The sequence below is a fragment of the Anolis carolinensis genome, chromosome 1 (genome assembly GCF_035594765.1).
Source record: "Anolis carolinensis isolate JA03-04 chromosome 1, rAnoCar3.1.pri, whole genome shotgun sequence".
NCBI classification, from domain to species: domain Eukaryota; kingdom Metazoa; phylum Chordata; class Lepidosauria; order Squamata; family Dactyloidae; genus Anolis; species Anolis carolinensis.
Genome location: NC_085841.1, coordinates 251,643,689 through 251,664,328, shown reverse-complemented (window position 1 = coordinate 251,664,328; position 20,640 = coordinate 251,643,689). Strand labels below are relative to the sequence as shown.

At 39.3% G+C, this 20,640-nt stretch overlaps 1 protein-coding gene and 1 long non-coding RNA gene across 10 annotated transcripts in view; one reads left to right on the top strand and one right to left on the bottom strand.

Moving 5' to 3' along the window:
- The window catches only part of kalrn (kalirin RhoGEF kinase), a 627,264-nt gene that overhangs the window by 102,843 nt on the left and 503,781 nt on the right, over positions 1–20,640 (bottom strand). For all 9 annotated transcript variants that reach the window (XM_008109458.3, XM_062971761.1, XM_062971850.1 and 6 more), the window contains one exon: positions 7,919–8,165. In XM_008109458.3, coding sequence (XP_008107665.1) covers positions 7,919–8,165 — 247 coding nt within the window. The remainder of the gene's footprint in view (positions 1–7,918; positions 8,166–20,640) is intronic.
- Positions 13,797–14,912, top strand: LOC134296819 (uncharacterized). The gene is made up of 2 exons (XR_010003688.1): positions 13,797–14,335; positions 14,421–14,912. It is a non-coding gene; the product is annotated as an uncharacterized LOC134296819 (long non-coding RNA).

The window sequence follows — 20,640 nt, the reverse complement described above, 5'->3', positions numbered from 1 at the left end:
GGACAGTCACATACACAGAAGTCTGGACTTTATGTAAAACCTTTTGATAAAAGGCAAGTTTAAAAAAAATGGATTAAAGCTCATGAAAACACATTTCAAATGAATCGTTGCAGACATCATGTGTCGGATCAGAGCATCTATAAGTACGATTTTTTTAGTCTGTACAGACAGTCCTCTAGTGGTTGTTTGTAACCCAACAATGACTAAACAGAGAGCTATACATATTTCACACATATTTCATGTGATGCCTCTGTTGAAATTAATTGTAAGTTTCTTTCAGTAGAACAAGACAGGTTATGACAAGCAGTGTGTCATCCACTTCATTCAAAAAAAGAATAGGGAACAGAAACCTGTAATCAAATTTGGCTCTGCCAAATATTTATTCCAATATCCAAATGCAACTTTCCAAATCCCCACCTTTGTTTCACTAGAGCTGAGGAAAGACAAGAAAGCCTTTGTCAGTTTTTGAGGAAGTGTACAGGTGGCATGAATTTCCCCCTGGGAACATAAATAAAAGGCAAATGGGTTCCTCTGACTGTAAACAACACTTTCAGTAAAGCTAAATGCACTTTTGGTTTGCGGAAAACATTCCAAATGACAGGTTTCTTCAACAAATTATGGAGGAAAAAGCAAACCCTAAGCAGCCAGGTTCCTACTATATTAAATTTCAGCCCCAACATTTCTGGAAAATAAATGAATTACTGGCAGAACAGTCTAACCAAACCTGCTGTGTTAATTTTGCAATAGGCATGCTTTTGTAGTATTTCAAGGCAGGTAAAACCACTGGTTATTTTTTTCAGCCTTGTGTGATGACACAAATATGAAGAGGGAAGCTAATTATGACTACAACACGAGGAAAGATGTGTACTTCCCTTCTGAGCATAAGGAAACATGATGTAGTTTGATACAATTTTAAACAGACATGTAAATATGAGTTTCTTCAGTTGAAGGGGTGATTTCAGAAGATTCTGTTTCTCTCTCTTGATTGATAAATCATTTTTTACACACATTTTCGTATTAGCAGTAAAAAAATCTCCATGCTACCTATACCTGGACACTCAGAAGAAGACGCAAAGATCAGTCTAAATATAGCAGCAACAGTATTCCTTTGTTCTGTGTTAATGAAGCTGCCAAAGTTTGGGAAAACAAGAAATGGACACGTGAAGAGGTTTGACAACTCAGTACATTTGATATATTGAAAACAAGTAGACTCCAAATGTGTTCAGATTTACTCTACTTGAGTTTGAATGGTTTTAAAACAAACCAACTCACACCACGTATCTAACAGACCTGCCCACCCCATTTAAAACATGACAGCAGCAGCTGCAGCAACATTATTATCATCATGAACAACAACAATAACAACCAAGTAAAGTGGACTTTAAATAGGACTTGGGAGAGTTTTGTATCCTTTCATTGTACATTAAGAAGATGATACACTTTTTATTTTAAGAGAAGGCAGCTGCCACTGTAAGCTCAAAGTGACTTTTGTAACTGTAGTCTACAGAAAAGCTGCTATATTTATTAACATGCTAATAAAACATGAATGACCTTTGCCTTCATACACTTCACTCTTGTTAGCCACAAAAAAGCCTTCATGAATAATGTCATAGAGAATCAGCTAGCTCGTCTTGCTGGAGCTGTCTGATCTAACTTTAAGATCAGCAAAAAAAGGAATTACAGATGTACTGCTGAAAGTTATTGTGTAAACAAACAAACAAACAAACAAGAGCAGATGGAGTTTCCTTATGGGAAAGGAAGAACTACACCTTTAAACTAGTCTGTTTCTATTACAGACAGAACTGTCTCATTTTGTGTGTTTTTCTAGAAAAGCAGTTCCAGCATTTCAAGCATACACTGACATCAAAATAAACAATTTGAACCCTAGATGGCCATGGATACCACACCTATTATAATCACACTGATATGTATGTTCCAAGTGTACACCCTAGACCTGGGACCTCACATAGCCAGACATGGAGAACTAGAGCGCTGACCATAGGAAAGTCTGGGACAAATTACTTCCTTGGGACTGAATTCTCTCACCTGGGATGCTTTTTTTAATTACAAACTGCATGTGCATGTTCAGCAGCAGTAAGGCTTATCTAAGAACATTAACATGTTCCAGTATTAAGTACTAAATATGTTTGGGGGGTGCATGGAATTACAACCAGTTCCAGATCAGAAGGGTGTAAGAAATATCTGTAACTATATCTCCAGAATTGCTGCTAATTGGATCAATGGTCAGGGTCATGTACATATTCATCAGAATCTATAGGTGGCATATATACACATGAGGTTACATGAGTGCATGTCTTTCTTTAGACGGGGCACAAGAGACTATTTACTAGTCTCTTGAGCTCTAGCCAAAACCACCTTCACAGCAGCTGTCAAGTCCTGCTGGACACTACTATGACTGCAAAACAGCTGTTTGGGGGCAGGGGGGCTGAGAAAGCAGTTCTCCAGAGAAAAGGAAGAGAAACAATGGGGTGGGTTTTCTTTCCTTGACTTAAGAGAACTGCAGTGGGGATGAGTAGAGATCCTACAGCTCAGTCCCCCGCCCCTCCTTCCCCCTGCCATCAAATGACTATTTTAATGTTTCATGGGGCTTGACAGCTGTTGGAAGGAGAGGGAGGCATGGAGCTGCATGTTACATTCTGCACATGGGATGCAGGGTCTCAGCTGTTATGCTTATGAAAATGCATTATCTGGGGACAATTGATGCTACTTCAGAGAGGAATGTATGGGCTGGTTCTAGATTTCTTTGTTTATACTATAAAAGACTGTTTATTTTTAGAAGACTTTAGAAATAAAAGGAGTTTTGTATAGCTCTACTGACTACAGTCTACTTGCTCAGCCATTGCCATGACATTACAACTCATTCCATTGCAAGACCAGGGGTGCACTCTGGTCTTGCAGTGGAAGAGCCACCGGGCATGGCAATTTTATTATTGGTTTAGGACTGTTCTCAGAAATACATCAATAAATTATAAATATCTCCTAATTTTGTGAGCTCACAATGGCTATTGTTGCTGGTTTTGTTTTGTTTTCCCAATTTGGTGTTAATATTTTAGGGTAGTAGAGGATTTATATTGGCTATATCTCCAAGATATCATTATGTTGTGTTTTATATATGTCTGTGTATATACACACACACAAATACAGATATTCCAAAATTATTTTTCTACTTCCAAGCATCAGATACAGACTCTATTCATAGCAATCATTGGGGAAGGGAGAAAGTATATTAGTTCTGACAAGGCAATAAAAATAATAATGCCACAGAAAAGCACTGCAATGTGACATTATGCCTTCTCTTTCCATAAAAGCCTCATTAGATCCCCACCCAAATCCACCCTTCAGCCCTGTTCTAGTCAGTATTCTTGCATGGCATATTTTATTATGTACCATTAACCTAGACTGCATCTTATATGTTTACTTAAGACATAAGGATGCTTTCAATTTTTCTTTTAGTCATGATAAGGTCAGGCATCCCATTGTCTCTTCTCTGCTGCAGTCCATTACATAAACTAATAGTCATTTCATTCATCTGATTGCTGGTTTTTGGTGCCAAAATGTATCATTCAAAGAGGGACCAGCAAAGGTTTGCAGGAGTATAATCTTCAGAGGAAAAAGCCATTCTGGAAGGATTCCTGTCTCTCCCCCCCCCCCCCCAATTTAATTAGCATACTCACCTGGAAAAGTTGACCTTTGGGGGGGGGGGGAGAGCAAAGAAAACCACAGGGGACAAACAAAATTACAACATTTTAAGAAAGCCCAGGACTACCATTGTGAGGGCCAATTATTTTTGCAAGGTTTAAAATGTGTTTTTGCCCAGAATGCACCAAAATGCATTCAAGGAGATGTGGAAGACATATCCACCATGTTTGGAAATTCCTTGCCCCACAGTGAAAAAATTTCTTTAAAAGGGAGTGTATTTCTACCATTTGAGAGTGGCCGGTTCAGCCACTTCAGGCCCAGGTGAGGTCTTTTTTAAAACATGAAGTGTATGGGAAATGGCCTGCTCTATGGTTTCCAGGCTGTATGGCCATATTCTAGCAGCATTTTCTCCTGACGTTTTGCCTGCATCTGTGGCTGGCATCTTTAGAGGATCCTGCATCTTCAGATGCAAGCCACAGATGCAGGCAAAATGTCAGGAGAAAATACTGCTAAAACATGGCCATACAGCCTGGAAACCACACTGCACCCCAGTGATTCCGGCCGTGAAATACATTGTACAGGAAAGGTTTTCTGCTCACTTTCTCTTTTTAAATGTCTCCATTTTCTGTATGAATAGGTGCAATGGAGGGCTTCACTCCTGCAATGTGTCTTTGTGTGTGTGTGTGTGTGTGTGTGGGGGGGGGGGGGGTAATGTCATCCACATTTGCCTACTTATTAGTGAAGGAGACACCACAGTAGATGAACTGACAAACCCAAAGCCATTACAGGCCTGTATTGGTTGTAATTGGAGGTGAAATAAGTATATTCGTTCTAGGTTTGGTATATTTCCCACCCCATTCTGCGAGTGGAAAATATGCCTGGCCAAGGCCCCTTCAACATGTGTCTGAAGTGCCTCATTGTGCTTATTCCACAGTCAGAGTACTGACATATCTGATGGCTCTGGGCACACCTTTCATGATACCAAAACACTATTCCTTTAGAGGCAGCTGAAGAAACAAGATGTGATTTTATGAAGTCAAAGTGTATTATGGCTCAATGGCTTTTAATCAGGCTGATAAAGGACCATATTTTGCTTTCTATCTCCTTTTGAAAATAGAAGGAAATGTGGTGGGCACGCACTATCTACCCTATAAACAAACCTTTCAAGGTTTTAAATAGAATAGCAACAGAGTTATTCTTCTAAAATAGTCTTTCCTGCTTTATGACAACATTTTCAGAGGAAATAAAAAACTTGATGAATTGCCAGTTCTTTAGGAGTATCTTACAGGAGGCATTCAGCAAGATCAGCTAACTTTAATGATACCTTTGGTTTCTCAAATCTGGTAAACAAACACAAGTCTGGATACACATGTGTGCAGAAACAGCTTGCCTGTAGCCCAAAATAGATGTTTTAAACAAAAAAAAAGCCTCCAGGATGTCTGTGGTAGAAACCTAGTTCTATCAAAATCCAAACATTTTCATGCTATTTTTCATCTTTCTAACACTGTTTGCAACCTTACTTTAGGGTAACATTAACAGGAGACATTTTTTTTCAAAAGTCTATTTCCCCATTAGGCATTTAATATGGAACCATCCTCCCTCAAATTTCACCGGGAATCCACACAACGTAATCTTCTGCTTCAGTTTTCTCTGTGATTTTCCAGCATTTTATAAGAAATGAATTTTATTTCTTTGTATGAGTCACATAAAATTACTTGGGTCAGGTAACTAAATTATGCCAGGAGTTATAATAACACGGAAGATAACTGCTTTTCCTTCCTGTTGCTCACAGTTAGACTCTGAAAGAGACAAACATGCTTACATTGAGATAGATTTTGGGGGGTAATTCTATTACCTATTGTAAAAACTATACATGTACCAAAAGTGGATTAAAGTGCTCAGAATGAGTATTTCATAAATCATAAATGTGCGCTAAGAATTTCTATATTAAATACTGTATTCCCACTGCTTTACTGTTCCAAAAATCACAACAAAACTAGAGTTCAATATGATTTCTATCAAGGCATCTGCTTGTGGTCTGGTGGCGATGCAACTTGTATGACAAAAGGATGGGAAGATACCAAAGTGTTTTCTCTCTAACAGCCAGTTTTGAGGCTCAATGTGAAGTTTGTCAAAAGCTGCGGTCTTTTCAAATATTTCCTTAGGGTGTGTAATTAATATGACACATGAAGGTCTTAGCAAGTTTAGAGTGCTCACATTTTCATACTAATGTTGGTCTGGGCTGAAGAAAGGCAACACAATGCAAAAGATGCAAGAGGAGCAAGTACAATCACAGTCATCAAAGATGCTCCATCAGGCTGTTGCAGAGCAATTATGGACACTCTTAAAAGATACTATATTTACAGTATTTGATTGAAACAATTTGAGTTAGATCCCTAGCCATGTAATTCAGTGGTGCCCTCTTGTGAATGGAATTGGGAATAGCACACTCATTTGTAACAAAGAGCAGCCTGGATTAAAAGCAACAATACAACCAAATACAAAATCTGGAAAGCAGCTATATTTTTATTAGGCCAACTCATAAAGCATAAAATATATTATGCATGCTTTTGAGACTTCACTAGCCTTTTCTATAAGATAAGACTGGTTCACAAACTGCAGACTGTCCCCCCCCCCCCCCCCCCCAATTTCCACAAGGCTCATCATTTTCTGTTCTCATCTGAAGAGGTTGGCTTAGCTTCCAGAGGCTCCAGGGAAATGATTCTGAGACCTCTGGGCTTGCCCATCCTTGTGACATGAGTCTCCCACATAAAACGAGAAGATCGTAACATATTATGATTGTATTTTATAAAGTGAAGGGCTTGCCTAAATGTTTTTCTGATACATCAAAATGCTCATTTTCATTTTTCTCATGGAAACAACCAGGAAAATAAAATGATGTGTCAATGGATTGGGGTGATAATGGTAGTGGATAGATAGCTCTTTGACCATTAGCTCTGGGTGCTGGTCTCATGCTGTATGCTTCAGAATAAAAAATCCTTCAGCTTGTCCTGCCCCAGTGAGGACTCTAACCACACAATGTGTTGTCAAAGCCTTTCATGGCTGGAATCACTGGGTTGCTGTGAGTTTTTCAGGCTGTATGGCCATGTTCCAGAAGCATTTTCTCCTGACATTTCCCCTACATCTATGGCAGGTATCCTTGGAGATTTGTTTGGTTCTCTTTTAGCTCCTAGGTTTTAGACTCCACTGTCTTCAAATTTGCTATCCTGGGCTCTTTATCCATACCAGGTTCCTTTACCTTTTGTCAGATCTTTTGCAAACTTTCTATATAGCATTATAGATGGATATCTGCTTCCTCATTTCCAAAGAGGGCATAGTTTTTTGGTTCTCTAGGACCTATCGCTACTCCCAAAACTTCATAAAGTGGCAGCAGTTAGGAGTGCTTCTCAACAACACTATGCAAGATTCATGTTTTCAGAGCCCCAAATATAGACTGCCTGTCTTAAGTGGTTGGCTGCTGTAGCTATAAAGCAAAATGCAGATTTAGTACAGAAACTGTTTTGGATTTATACCTCATGAGCACAATCAAAACTGCTAGTGCATTAACATTAAAGCATTAAAGATCTGAAACAATGTCTTATTTTAGATTTCATTTAATCAAGTATACCAGTTTCTACATACTACCCGCTATCAATCCGTGTACATCAGACTTACAAGTCTATCTACTATTGTAATTAATCCAAAGTCAGGGTCTTAAGACTTTTTATTTTGCACTGTGAGAACTTTCTGTCTTGGTTTTTGTTTTTTAGTGAAGAGGAGGAAATGTATTTATAACTGAATGCCATATTTTCTAGGAATTTGTCAGGAGACCAGAGAGAACACTGCCTTATCGTGGATGTCTCAAGGGAGACATGTCTCTTGGAGTCCCAACAGCTCCAAGTCTTCTCTGCAGTCCTAATCCTCCTTGATGCAGTAGAATACACAAGGTTTTATAAAGAACAGTGGACCTTTTTTCCATTTTCTCTAGAGGAAAGAGTTATTGGTCAAGGTCACAAGCCAAGTCATACTGATAAAACAGATATAAAATTCTCTTAGCAGCACAGCTTTACAGAACAAAAAGGAATGTGCTCCTTTCTAAACTAATCAATGTGTAGCAGGGGAATAAGGGTTTTGTTTATTTTTCTCTCTCCAGGATGCTCTTGCAATGAAATTATGTATTTCTGTATGCACCTTAGGTTTCTTTTTGCTAGTGGAAGTAAAGTGAAAGAAAAATCAGCTGTGTTCAATTTTTGCCTACCTTTTCCCGAAGGGAAGAAGCAATCCATCTCCACGCTGCTTCGGGAATGGGAAATGCAAAGGGCACTGCTGGGGACCAGGCCTTCCAGAGGTGGACTTCGCTCTGTTGTCCGTACCAAACACCAGCCTGGCCTTTCACTTGGCCTTTCTAGTAACTCCACAGTTTGTCCCACTTGTATACTCAGCTCACTGCTGTGGCTGGCAAGAAAGTCTTGTAGTACCACAGTTAGTTCGCATCCTCCAGACAACTGTGAGGGGAGAAAACGGGAGTGAGAAAGAGGAGGAATATGTCACATAGTGATATTTGATATAGCATTTGATTCCACTACTCAGATTCATTGATTAACATTATTATTTCCATTGCGATTATTCAGAGTCTTAGTTAATTATGTCTCCTCTCTTACGGTAGTTTGTTCTATAGCTTGCTCCCAGTTTGCAGCCTGACAGTGTACACATCCTAAGATTACTTAACATCCTGTTATTGGTGATAGCTATAGTCTGAGGGATAAACTAAATGTAATGCAGGATTACCGTAATTAGTACAACCTCCTGGAATAATGATTAAATAGCCATTATAGGGATCCAACTGGAGTTCACTTTTGGAGTCAAATGAGATAAACTCTTCTCATTAGTCCATTTGAGAATCAGCCTGCCCCAGGTGAAGCTGCTCTTTGTCCAAATCGAAAATGCTTACAGCTATTTCATACAGATACTTGTATGCTCATCTCCTTGAGTAGACAATAACACTGAATGAGGAAAAGGTCAGATCAATAATCTCCAGTACTATGTAGTTCCCTGTAGATTTGTTCATGTAAACCCATGACACAGACATTCATTTTTTCTTCTTAAGGCAGAATATTTGATCATGGATTTCCCATATTACGTCTAGTTTAGCAAGTAGAGGAGGAAAAATGCACACTCCATGACATCTTTTTTCTGTTAAAGCCTAGCAGGTTCAGACCCTGGCCATTGCTTAGATGAGAGATCATAAGAAACAAAACAAAGGCATCCTTGACTCAAATGAATGCCTTAACAAGCCTTCTATCTGCAATGTTCATAGTTTCCTTGCATTCCAATTTGCAGTAACTAGGCACATTTCTGAGTTCCTCATAATCTGTTCCCTTGAAAAGGAATAGTCATAGCAAGATGGCTCGTTTTAAAGTGATTGAGCCCATAGGACACCTACTCCTTCTCTTGGGAGACAGACAATGATTATTACCATAATTGTTAGCTAAAGAGTGCCATTAATGTTAATGGTGTGTTACCAAATTAAATAAAGCAGTCACTTGCTTTAGTTTGTCAAACTAAAATGAGACCAAGGGGACAATAGAGCAAAGGAACTTTGGAAAAATTACATTTGGAAACACAAATGCTGCTAAATGCAATCTATACAAGATTTAACACAATCCAGCTAAAGTGCAACTTATGCCGATAGGATATTTCTTGTTTTTCATTTCAATGATGTCTTTATTAGCAGTAGGAGGTCTATTATACATTGAATAATTTATTTCATTTTTGCAATAGAAAAACTGGAGAAAATCCGTATGGATAACCAAAGGTAGATCATTAAAATATGTTATGTTCTAACCTTTAATGACCTATGATTAAAACAAAAACCTTATTACTACAAACAACCAACAAATATTAAAATTGCAAGAGAAAGCAAAAATCAAGCTAAATTATTTCAGTGAGACAAGCTCTGTTGCACTCCATTATATCAACAGATAATCTATATTTGTAATTACAAATTACAACATAATTATTAAAAAATAAAAATATGATTAAACCTACACTTAAGGGACATGCATGGAACTTTGATGCTAAAGACTGCTGCTGCATTCAGTGGAAACAACAGAATTGTCTGAGCCTATGTTGGTCTCACTGATCTATATAGCTCACATTGACTTTATAATATAGATTGCTGATTTATGAGATAAAATATGATTATGTCCACAGGGAAACATCTGTCCTTTGCAATGTTCTTTCTTGGTTTTGTGCCATATAGTTCACAACCAAATGGCTTCAGAACTTGTTCTTTGGGCATGTACTAAGCATGCCATATCCATGGAGAAACAGGAACCCATGCACCATTGATGAATGCATTCCTATTTCTTTTTTCACTCTTGCCTTTCCTGCCTGTTTCTTTCTGAGCTTTTTGACCATATCTTCTCTCTGGCAAAAATTGGCAAATCATGTCCTTTTAGAATGTACCACTTGGCTCAACACAAATTTTAACCTTTTGATGTCTATTACAACTAAGGGAAAGGTGCAAGCATCCTTTCTTTGGAATCATGTTCAACAGCTTCTCGTTTCTATATGTCTGTAATGCAACTAGATAACACAACCACTTCATTTTTAAAAATTCGGTTCAAGAAAAGTTAAACACAACCTGCATGCATTGCATAAAACCACTAGGTGTCCATGTTTCCTCTATTATGCCAAGTTATTCTGTTTTGAATTGAATGCCAAACTGAAGGAAGAGGAATACATGCCCAGACAGTATATAGTAGGATGTTTGATTAGAAAGACAGAATACCTAGATATTCAAATATACTCAGCTGCATAGTAAGTTCAGCATCTAATTCTAAACAACTAAGTCAAAAATGAAGATTGCTGCTTCAGGAAGCTTCCAAGAAAGAGGATTTTTCTTTACCACTTTTACTAGGGCTTATTATGACCACCCCAAAAGGTTTCACAGAACTAGAAGAGGTCTGTCAACCACTTCCCATTTAGTTCTGTGGGTTAGTGCAACTGTGATGGATTCCAGTTCCTGGCCAACCTGCCTTGTAGTTACAGTAAGTCCGTAGAAAACAGAGATCACATTTTCTAAATGTTCAATAGTTATCTGAGCAAGACTTGCACTGATTATGGTCCCATTGTTAATTGGCACACCTTATACCCCCATTTCTAGTTGCAGCATTTGCCATTCTACAGTCTACATATAAACACATACACACCTGCTGCCCACAGCTTCAAGAGAAAGACTCTCGGCTAAGTAGTAGTACAGTAAACATCCAAAGCTTCCCCATCAATTATCTGTGACCCTAGTGCTTCAGACAAGGACTAACATAAATTCAATTTATCACACAGCTCTTGCTGATAGCTTATTATATTCTTAATGCTCTGAGACAAGACCAGTTAGGCAGGAGTACAGACCATCTGAACTCTAGCACATCCACACTCTTTGATCTTGATCTTTAGTTACTAAAAATATTGTCTCATCTTTTCTCACTTTAGGATACAGAGTGATGGCCCCATCATAGTGAGGTGAAGGGCCAGGCTAATTCTACCTAATTTTACTGAAGGCAGAAAGTTATTTCAAGTAAGGAGTTGCTTGAACATTATTTGAAGTTTCATCTGAAGGGTCATGCTGCTCTCCTAGCCTTTCCAGAAACACTGCTGAGCTGTTCCATCCAATCTTTTCTGAACATACTATAATGTATAAGAAATACAATGAGCTTTTAAAATGATGGTCTGAAGTTTAGCTGTGGATCAGGAGAAACCAATTATCTGACTCTATTATGAAAGCTACCATCCAGTTGCCCATATTAGACCATATAGAAAGAACATGGTAAGTTGTTACCATTTAGGCACATGTATGTTCTAACAGCATCAATAATTGCTCTTCTGCTCTAAAATACAGTCCTGGGTGGTGTGGAGATGGTTGGGATCATAGCTTATAACTGTGATTTTCTTGTGAAAGATCATAGGACAGTTCAACTATTCCACATGAGCATAGAGACTGAGGAAGCATTTAGTTAAGCAGTTGTTGAGAAGCAGAGCAGACAGCTAAATGCGGAGCTATTTTTGATATTTTAAATACATCAGTTATAAAAAATATATGTAGGAGACAAAAAAACAACAGGAGGCAAAACACAACAAAGAAGGCAAAAACACTTCAGAGGGCTTCTGTGCAAGACAGTCAATTCAGAAATGTAAGTAAGGCAGGAAAAAGAATGGATGCCCCCAACATATTATTGATCTCCCCCAAGAATAATGCTTATTCTTGTGCCTTAATTGTGCTTTTTTCTATTCCTGCTGTAACAACTGTTCCATAGTTCTGCACTTTCCCTCATAACTGATTTTCTGCTTTAAGAAAGATAAAAAGAAGTGGCAAAACCAAACCAAAACAGAAACTCAAGGCAGGCAGTATTGTGTGACAAAAGTTGTTTGGGTTTTTACAAATCTGCATGAGGGTGACATGGCTGCCTCATCTAAAAGCACCTTTAGACAAGTACAATTTGGGGCTCTTATAATAATGGTCCAGTTTTTTCAGAACCAGTGGGGCAGTACTATGGGTTAGGCCCACTGGCCTTTTATATGCTCAGTTACTCAGAACCACATTTAACAGCCCAGGTTTTTGGTGGGGTGGGAGGGAGGCTAATAGAAACAGGCAAACGAGAAACCAACTGCTAAGTAAAAACAAAATGTGAAGTTAAACAGGAATTATTTTTACTTAACTATAGAAAGAAACTACAGCCTCAGTGTTATGGTTGAGCCTTATGGCTCCGATACTGGGAGACGAGGTCGTAAGACTCCTCGAGAGTCAGACTCTCTTGAGGAGCGCGAAAGGAAACGGCTTCGAGACTTATTTGCAGAACCAACAGACGAAGGCTCCTTTGAGGGTTTTACCGAGGGAATGGAGGAAGAGATGGTTAGCTCAGAGGAGGATGACATGGAATGGACTCGTGTGAGGGAGGATTTGGGTGTCACCGGCAATGATAGCATGGGAGGCGACTGGCGGGTTGCAGGATCGGACCCGTGGACGGGCTGGAGGGATGGAACGGGATCCACAGCTGGGGATGCTGTGGGGCGTAGTCAAAGGTGTTTTAGCTCTGATGAGGATGATGATGATGAGGCACCTGGAATTAGGATAGCAGCTGATAGTGATGAGGAGTTATGAACTGGCATAAAATGGGGTTTAGAATCAATGGCTAATTGCGTTGGGCAAGGTAATCTGGACGAACGCTTGGGCTCTTGTTGGGGAATTTCCTGAAGACGGGTGTGATTCGTTTGCTGAATACGTAAGTTACCAAGGACACTGGGCATAGACGGCGGGAGGAACTGTGTGGGCTTTTCCTGTGCAACTTGTGTTTAATCTTGATAGCTTGGACCTCCGTCGTCTTTTTGACGGACATTAATTGCCTACTCTGGATTGACGCTGGACTGACTGACTACGACCTCGGACTATTCCTTCTGTGGCTATCGGTGGAACTGGTGAACTAAAAACGTCTGTACCTGGCTTTCGACCTTGGACCGGATTGGGACCCTGCTGACCGCTGCTACCCTGATTGATGTGTTTGGACCCGGAGTTCGCTCATTGCACGGAGGAGTAACAACTTAGTTACTCAATCATAGCTTTTGAGTAGCAGAGAAGAATCTGCTGCCAGTTATTTGTGTTTCATTGAATCTTTGTTTACCAACTTTTGTTTGTTTAAAGTGCCAGGCTGAAGTAAGCATTTTTGATTTAACCCGGATTAAACTCCTGTTTAATCCGGTTTATCTTTTGAACCGTTTTTAGTATCTTTTGACATTGAAGGCAAGTGTTTGCCTAGCCCTTTGTTTCTTACGGGCATTTTTGGTTCTGTAACTTTAATAAACTGTGTTGAACCTTATTTGGTGGCGTTCTGTCTGTGACACTCAGACCCTAGTTCAATCTAAGTATCATCATATGCAAATCAAAATTCAAGACTGCAAATTATTATTCACATATGTATATAAGTGATAAGCGTGAAAGCCAGGGAAAAGAGGTGAAATATAATATATTTCAGGTAAACAGATTCATACCTCCCCATGCAATATGAATGCATCTCTTTATTTGAGTAATAAATTCTCCCATCAAATTTTATCCATTTTCTTTTACGGGCTTTTTACAAAGCTGTTATGATTGAGCCTCATGGCTCTGTTACTGGCAGACGTGGGCGTAAGACTCCTCGAGAGTCAGATACTCTCGAGGAGCGAGAAAGAAAGAGACTGCGAGATATCTTTGCAGCACCATCTGACGAAGAGTCTTTTGAGGGGTTTACGGAGAGAATGGAGGAGGGGCTGGTTAGCTCGGAGGAGGATGAGATGGATTGGACTCGGGTGAGGGAGGAATTGGGTGCCACTGGCAATGATGGGATGGAAGATGAATGGGGACCTTCAGGATTAGACCCATGGACAAGCTGGAGGGATGGGACGGGATCCACAGCTGGGGATGCTGTGGGGCGTAGTCAGAGGTGTTCCAGCTCTGATGAGGAAAGTGATGAGGAAACGCCCGGGTTAAGGAGGGCAGCTGATAGTGATGAGGATTTGTAACTGGCATAAAATGAGGCTTGGGAGCAATTGCAAATTGCGTTGGGCAAGGTAATCTGGACGAACGCTTGGGATCTGTGTGGGACGCTTTCCTGAAGACTGGTGTGTTTTCGTGTGCTGATACGTAAGTTGTTTTGGAATTTGGGGTCAGACGGCGGGAGGAATTGTGTGGGCTTTTGTTTGTGCAAACTTGTGCTTAATCTCATTAGCTTTGACCTTCCGTCGTCTTCTTGACGGACGCCATCTCCTGCTTTGGATTTCGGACTGAACTGACCACGGCTTGACTTCCCCCTACTCGGACTTGGTGAAATTACAAACGTCTGCTTCTGGCTTGAACTACGGAAAGGAACTGGGTCTACTCTACTGCTTCAATCCTCGGCTGATCTGTGTGTATTGGAAATCTTGCCTGCTGTGTGGAGGAGTGACTCAAGTTACTCAAAGCACAGTGCTGGCAGCAGAGAGGAATCTGCTGCCAATTAATTGCATTCTTTTGAACACTTTGTTCCCCGGCTTCTGTTTTGTTTATCCCCAGGCTGAAGCAAGCTGTTTTGTTTTTACCCGGATTAAACTCCGGTTTAATCCGGTTTATCTTTTGAACGTTTTTCCTTGCCCCTTTTTGCTTTTAAAGGCGAATACTGCCTGGCCCTTGTATTTTACGGGCATTTTGAGTTCTGTAATCCAATAAACTCTGTTATCTTTGATCTTGTGGCGTTCTGTCTTTGACAAAAGCACCTACAGGTCTGCATTCAATAAAAGGAGGAGTAAACATTAACATGAGCTTAAGCAGGAGAAAATAAAATATGTAACAAGGGTAGAGATGGAGAAGAGATTCAACCTCTTGAATCTGATTCTACAGTAATCCTATAAAAATCAGAAGAATTCTCAAAGTGTCAGGGTGCAATGGGAGTCACAAATGACATCTTTAAAAAACAAGGAACACAGGCCAAATTTGTTAATGCAATTTGTATCTTTTATCTGAAATGCTTGGGACCAGAAGTGTTTCGAAATTGGGATTTTAAAAATTATCTTGGAGATGGGAGCCAAGTGTAAACACAATGTCCATGTATCATTCACACATTTCTTAAACACATAACCTAAAGATAATTTTGATACACACTATTTTAAATTTTTTTTGCACGAAACAAAGTTTTTGTACAGTGGACCATGAAAAAGCAAAAGTGCTACTATTTCAGCCACCAATGTGGACAATGTTGGATTTTGAGGGTTTTGGATTTCAGGATTTCATATAAGGGATGTTTCAACCCGTACAGACAAAGCAACAGAGTTCTTTGAAACATCTTAAGAAGATTCTTGGTGCAAAAGCCAGGTACTTTAGTAAACTCTAGGACTAGAATGTACTATCAAAATCTCTGCCATCAAACAGGTTTCTCCATGCCTAAATCCTCTCTATTGGTGTAGATTTGAAGATAATGTATATGTCCCTGATTATTCAGGTGGCTGATTATCACATAAATGAAGAAGATGTACCGTTAACACAAAGAAATTTCTATCAGTATTTGTAGAAACAAATCAAATATTGTTTCTCCTAGTAAAGGGAAAGGTTTCTCCCGACATTAAGTCTAGTCATGTCCAACTCTGAGAGTTGGTGCTCATCTCTATTTTTAAGCCAAAGAGCTAGCATTGTCCATATGCGCCTCCAAGGTCATGTGGCCGACATGACTGCATGGAGCGCCATTACCATCCTTCCAAAGCGGTACCTATGATCTACTCACATTTGCATGTTTTCAGACTGCTAGGATGGCAGAAGCTGGGGCTAACAGCGGGAGCTCACTCGGCTCCCCGAATTCAAACCTCTGATCTTTCAGTCAGCAAGTTCAGCAGCTCAGTGGTTAAACCTGCTGTGCCACTGCGGGCTCCTATTGTTTCTCCTAAAGTACCATTAAATAAATAATATCATAAATTGGAATATTAACACTTTTATGAAAAGAAAAAATCTGTTGCAGATTATGACAAAAGGTGAGGAAAGGTATGGCAAATAAGAAAATACCATCAACACACAGTTGCCTAAATTTGTAAGTGCTCTGATCATAAATATTCAACAAGTCCAGGATGATGTAAAGTAAGTGCTTTGCTCATTACATATTACTAACATAGACTGCAGTTTGAATTATAAATCATGACCAGTTGACATCCATATTGTCAGCATACATGAAATTTAGAGAGTAAGAGAGTGGAGAAGTCAGAAAGATAAGAGGATGAGAAACTGTTAGAGGGGAGGGAGGGAAAAGTTGAGTGTTGTTTGTAGTGAAATATCAAACCTGTCAACACAGCTAGGAGAAGTATGTTCTTGCCACATGCTGGTTTTCAGCTGTATAATGTTTGGCATTGGCCTGGTGCTCACTTGGGTTAAAGGGGGGAAAGTAGGACATAATGTTCTCTGTGAAAGTTACACAGTGTTTCCTGACCATTTTATGAGATTTCTTCCTTATTAAATTAGATAGCAGTACTCACATTTTCTTTCCCTTGCCTATAGGTTACATTTAGCAAGGCTGATGATACGACTATGGGGAAAAAACCATCTGAATATTTTTCAAACAATATATTTATAATGCAACATAGTGACCACACTAGTTGTTCTTGTGGTGGTGGTGGTCGTCTTCCTTCAAGTTATTTCTAACTTATGGTGACCCTGAGGCAAAAACATATAATGAGTTTCTTGATTCATTGGGGGTTTCCTTCCTCTGAGACAGGGAAAGTATAATTTGCTCAAGATCACCCAATGAGGTTCCATGGTCAAGCAGGGATCTGAACGCTGTTTTCCAGAGTCCTAGGTCCTTTTCAGACTACATTGTTATAGCACTACTATTCTCCTGAAACTGCTATGGCAACATCCTGTGAAATCCTGGGATTTGTAGTTTAGTGAAATATTACAGTATTATAACTGAGAATTCTAAAGGTCCTCCCTAAACTACAAATCACAGTATTCCATAAGGTGGAACCTTGCAGTTGGTGGAACAGAAGTGCTATAGCTTTGTAGTGTGATAAAGTTCCTAGTTCCACATTCAGACCACTACTCAAAACTGGCTCTCAGAACTAGCATAGCTATATGATTACTTTCCACCCTGTAATATGTCAGATCATTTACCCGATGACTGGGATCACATTCCCTACCAATGCTCCACATTACAGACATGGATAGTAATGCAACATATTATAGGAAGAGTGGAATATGTCAACAAGGAAAGTTTGATTTCAGAACCAATCAATTTCACACAAAAAATTGTAGGAATTGGGGTAATTCTGCTAACAACGGTTGATACATGACACACATCAACAATTAAAATGGGACAATCTATATATATAAAAGAGTGACGGCATCAGGACAGCGGACCAAACAACAAAACTACAGGCCCCCAACCTCGAAATTTGACAACACAACCCATCATTCACGGCTCTAGGTTGATACAACAAAAAGAAAAAGAAAGTCCTAATTACAGGGAGAGGAATAATAGTTTTTATCCAATTGCTGCCAGTTTGAAGGCTAAGCTCTGCCCACTTGGTCTCCTAGCAATCTACTCAGCCCAGGGGACAGGCACAGTTAGGCCTCACTTAGGCCTCTTCCACAGATTATCAGATTGTAACTGGATTATATGGCAGTGTAGACTCAAGGCCCTTCCACACAGCTATATAACCCATTTAGAATCTTATATTATCTGCTTTGAACTGGATTATCTTGACTCCACACTGCCATATAATCCACTTCAGTGTGCATACTAAACATAAAGACAACCATACAACAGACATTCAATACCACCACTACCTCAACAATTTCTCACCAACACCACCAGACAACGCCACAGCAACACGTGGCCGGGCACAGCTAGTATTATAGAAAAAGACATATGATCAGAATAAGAGAAGAGACACTATAGAGATTCTGATTTGGCACTGTATTTGTACTCTGTGTAAGATGTGGTCTCCTTTTAGAAGAAGAGCTTGCTTTAGGATTCAGGGGCTGGTGCTCAGCTTGTGTTTGGAGTAAGAGATAGCATTGACTAGATCAGCATGGACAACAGTTCTGGACCAGATGTTTTTAAGTACTATTAAACCATCTTGTTGACTGGACTAATGAGGTAGAAAGAGGGAGGATACATTACTGAATCAATTCTGATCCTGCCAAATAAAAGAAGAAAAAAACACACAAGTAGGAGTTAGTGTTTGTGTGCCCTTTGCTTTGCAACAGGTGGAAGAGACAATTACAGTGCACGAGGACAGATGGATATATTAGGTGAAATTCAAGCTGTTTTCTTGCTCTCAGGTCACATGTACCTCTGTGTTCCAGATTGTCTGGGCAGACTGTGACTCACTGGGAGCCATAACTACATCCTGACTCTGCTGATTCTTGGACTGAAGTAATCAGTTTGTGGATAACCTTCTGCTACACAGTTTGAGCAGTGCTGTCTAAAAGATTGTTTAGATGTAATTCAAGAAAATAAAGCCATGTATGCATTGCCCCAGAACAGTAGTTTATTCACAATTACTGCTTTCAAAGACAGCAGGGATGAGTGTCCATGTGTCATGATGTTTGATATTTTTGGCTGAAGAATTTAAGAGTAAGATTAGGAAGTCTCACTCTCAAAATCCACAGCAGGAAGCAAATATATTCCAAGTTTCATGCTACAGCACCTTCACAACACACATTATAACAAAAGATTATATAAAATGTGTCCCCCTTTAAGGTATTCTCAATCGTTTCCCATACCACCAGTTATGAATCAACCAACCATGCACATCTATGACAGGGATGTCAGTGGCATATCACACATCAAGCATTTCTTGAAAAACATTGCTTAACATAGCACTGCATAAAGTACTTGGCATTTCTCAGAAATGCAGTAGCTTGGTGAGATCTTTACACCTTTAAATGAATTTCTGTCTAAGGCTATTTTTTTGTAATAGATGAAGACTACTAACTTTCTTCAATATATTTATGAAAATAGAAGAAATAAATCCTTCTGTTTTACTGTTTCATGGAAAACAAACGGTGTGTGATAAGAATCAGAAGGTAAAACAGGTTAAAATATATGTCTGTAAATATGGATGCATTCTTCTTACACTGACATGTCCCAAAGGTATCAGAATAGAACAGATCAAATTCAATCAGGTTGCAATGCAATTACATTAGTGATGGTAGGGATTTTCAGACACTTGTCTTGTTCAGATAAACATTATCACTAGCCTTACAATTGTGGTTGGTTTAATGATATGTGAAAGAAGAGCTTTTTTCCCCCCTGAATTTAGATTTAATCACTTCTTCCAGCACTGAATAGTTCAGTTTTACATGGGTTTCACAGCGACAAACCTCTCTGCTCATGTTCATTTATTTGGGATGGGAGATCTGCTTTAAATTTCTCCTAGGAGGAGTTAGTGAAACCTAGCAGCATAACTCACTATGATTGCTGTACATCTCAAAGACATTAGTGGAAAAATAAGGTGAGCTAAAAACTGGATTGGTTTGATATTACTAAGATAATAAGCATTGTTGAACATACTTAGCAACATCAGCTTGCGCAACCAAGCGTCAATTCAGAATGCATAAAATAAAATCCTGATGGATGGGTTCACATTATTCCCTAGTGTTTTCCTTCCCCCAAATGCTGAAATTGGAGAACAGATGTTTTATATGAAACTGGTTTTAATCTTAATTGAAAGGGATTATTCAAATTATGCATAAAACAGATGGCTCTTGAAGTCAGATTCCCTTTTGCCCTGTTCTAGAGAGGTTTCCTTCAATCTTTGTCATTTTTTCTGAGGTTGTTTCCCATTTAGTCTGACTTTTGCTGTTTTTCATTTTTATAGAGTATCCTCAGGCATCGTTACTGTAAATTAGGGCCCAGCATCTAACTGTGACTCAAGGAAAGACTGGCATAAATTTCACAATGCTTCACTGGACTGAATTTGCAGAAAAGAATTGAGTGGAATTCACTGATACACTTTCTGTGGAAAGTATCAATGAACAAACATCAAAGCACCCTCCCTTTTCTTTACCACCATGCATTTTTGAAACATTTTTGAAACAGCTGGTGTGCTGCACATATTTTAAACAACAACTCCCATCAATAATCAGGCAACCATGGCCAGGCACAATGGGATTTGTAACCGAAATATCTGGAGCGCACTATATAAAGAGACACCTGAAGTAAGAGGCTTCTTGTTTCACAAACATACAGTATTTGAGCTTTTAACCCAACTCCTCGTTTAAATGTGCCGCATTAAATAAAGGCTGCATTTTAAGGAATGTTACATAAATGGCTGAAGACTGAGGATATAATATCTTGATACTCATTGATGAGAAAAATCACACTCAGCCTGTGAACCTACTTTTAAGAAGCAATGAATGATAACACTTCAGAAATTCTTGGGGTAACAGGACAAAGGAAGAAGCAGACTGAATTTGAATGGTTCATA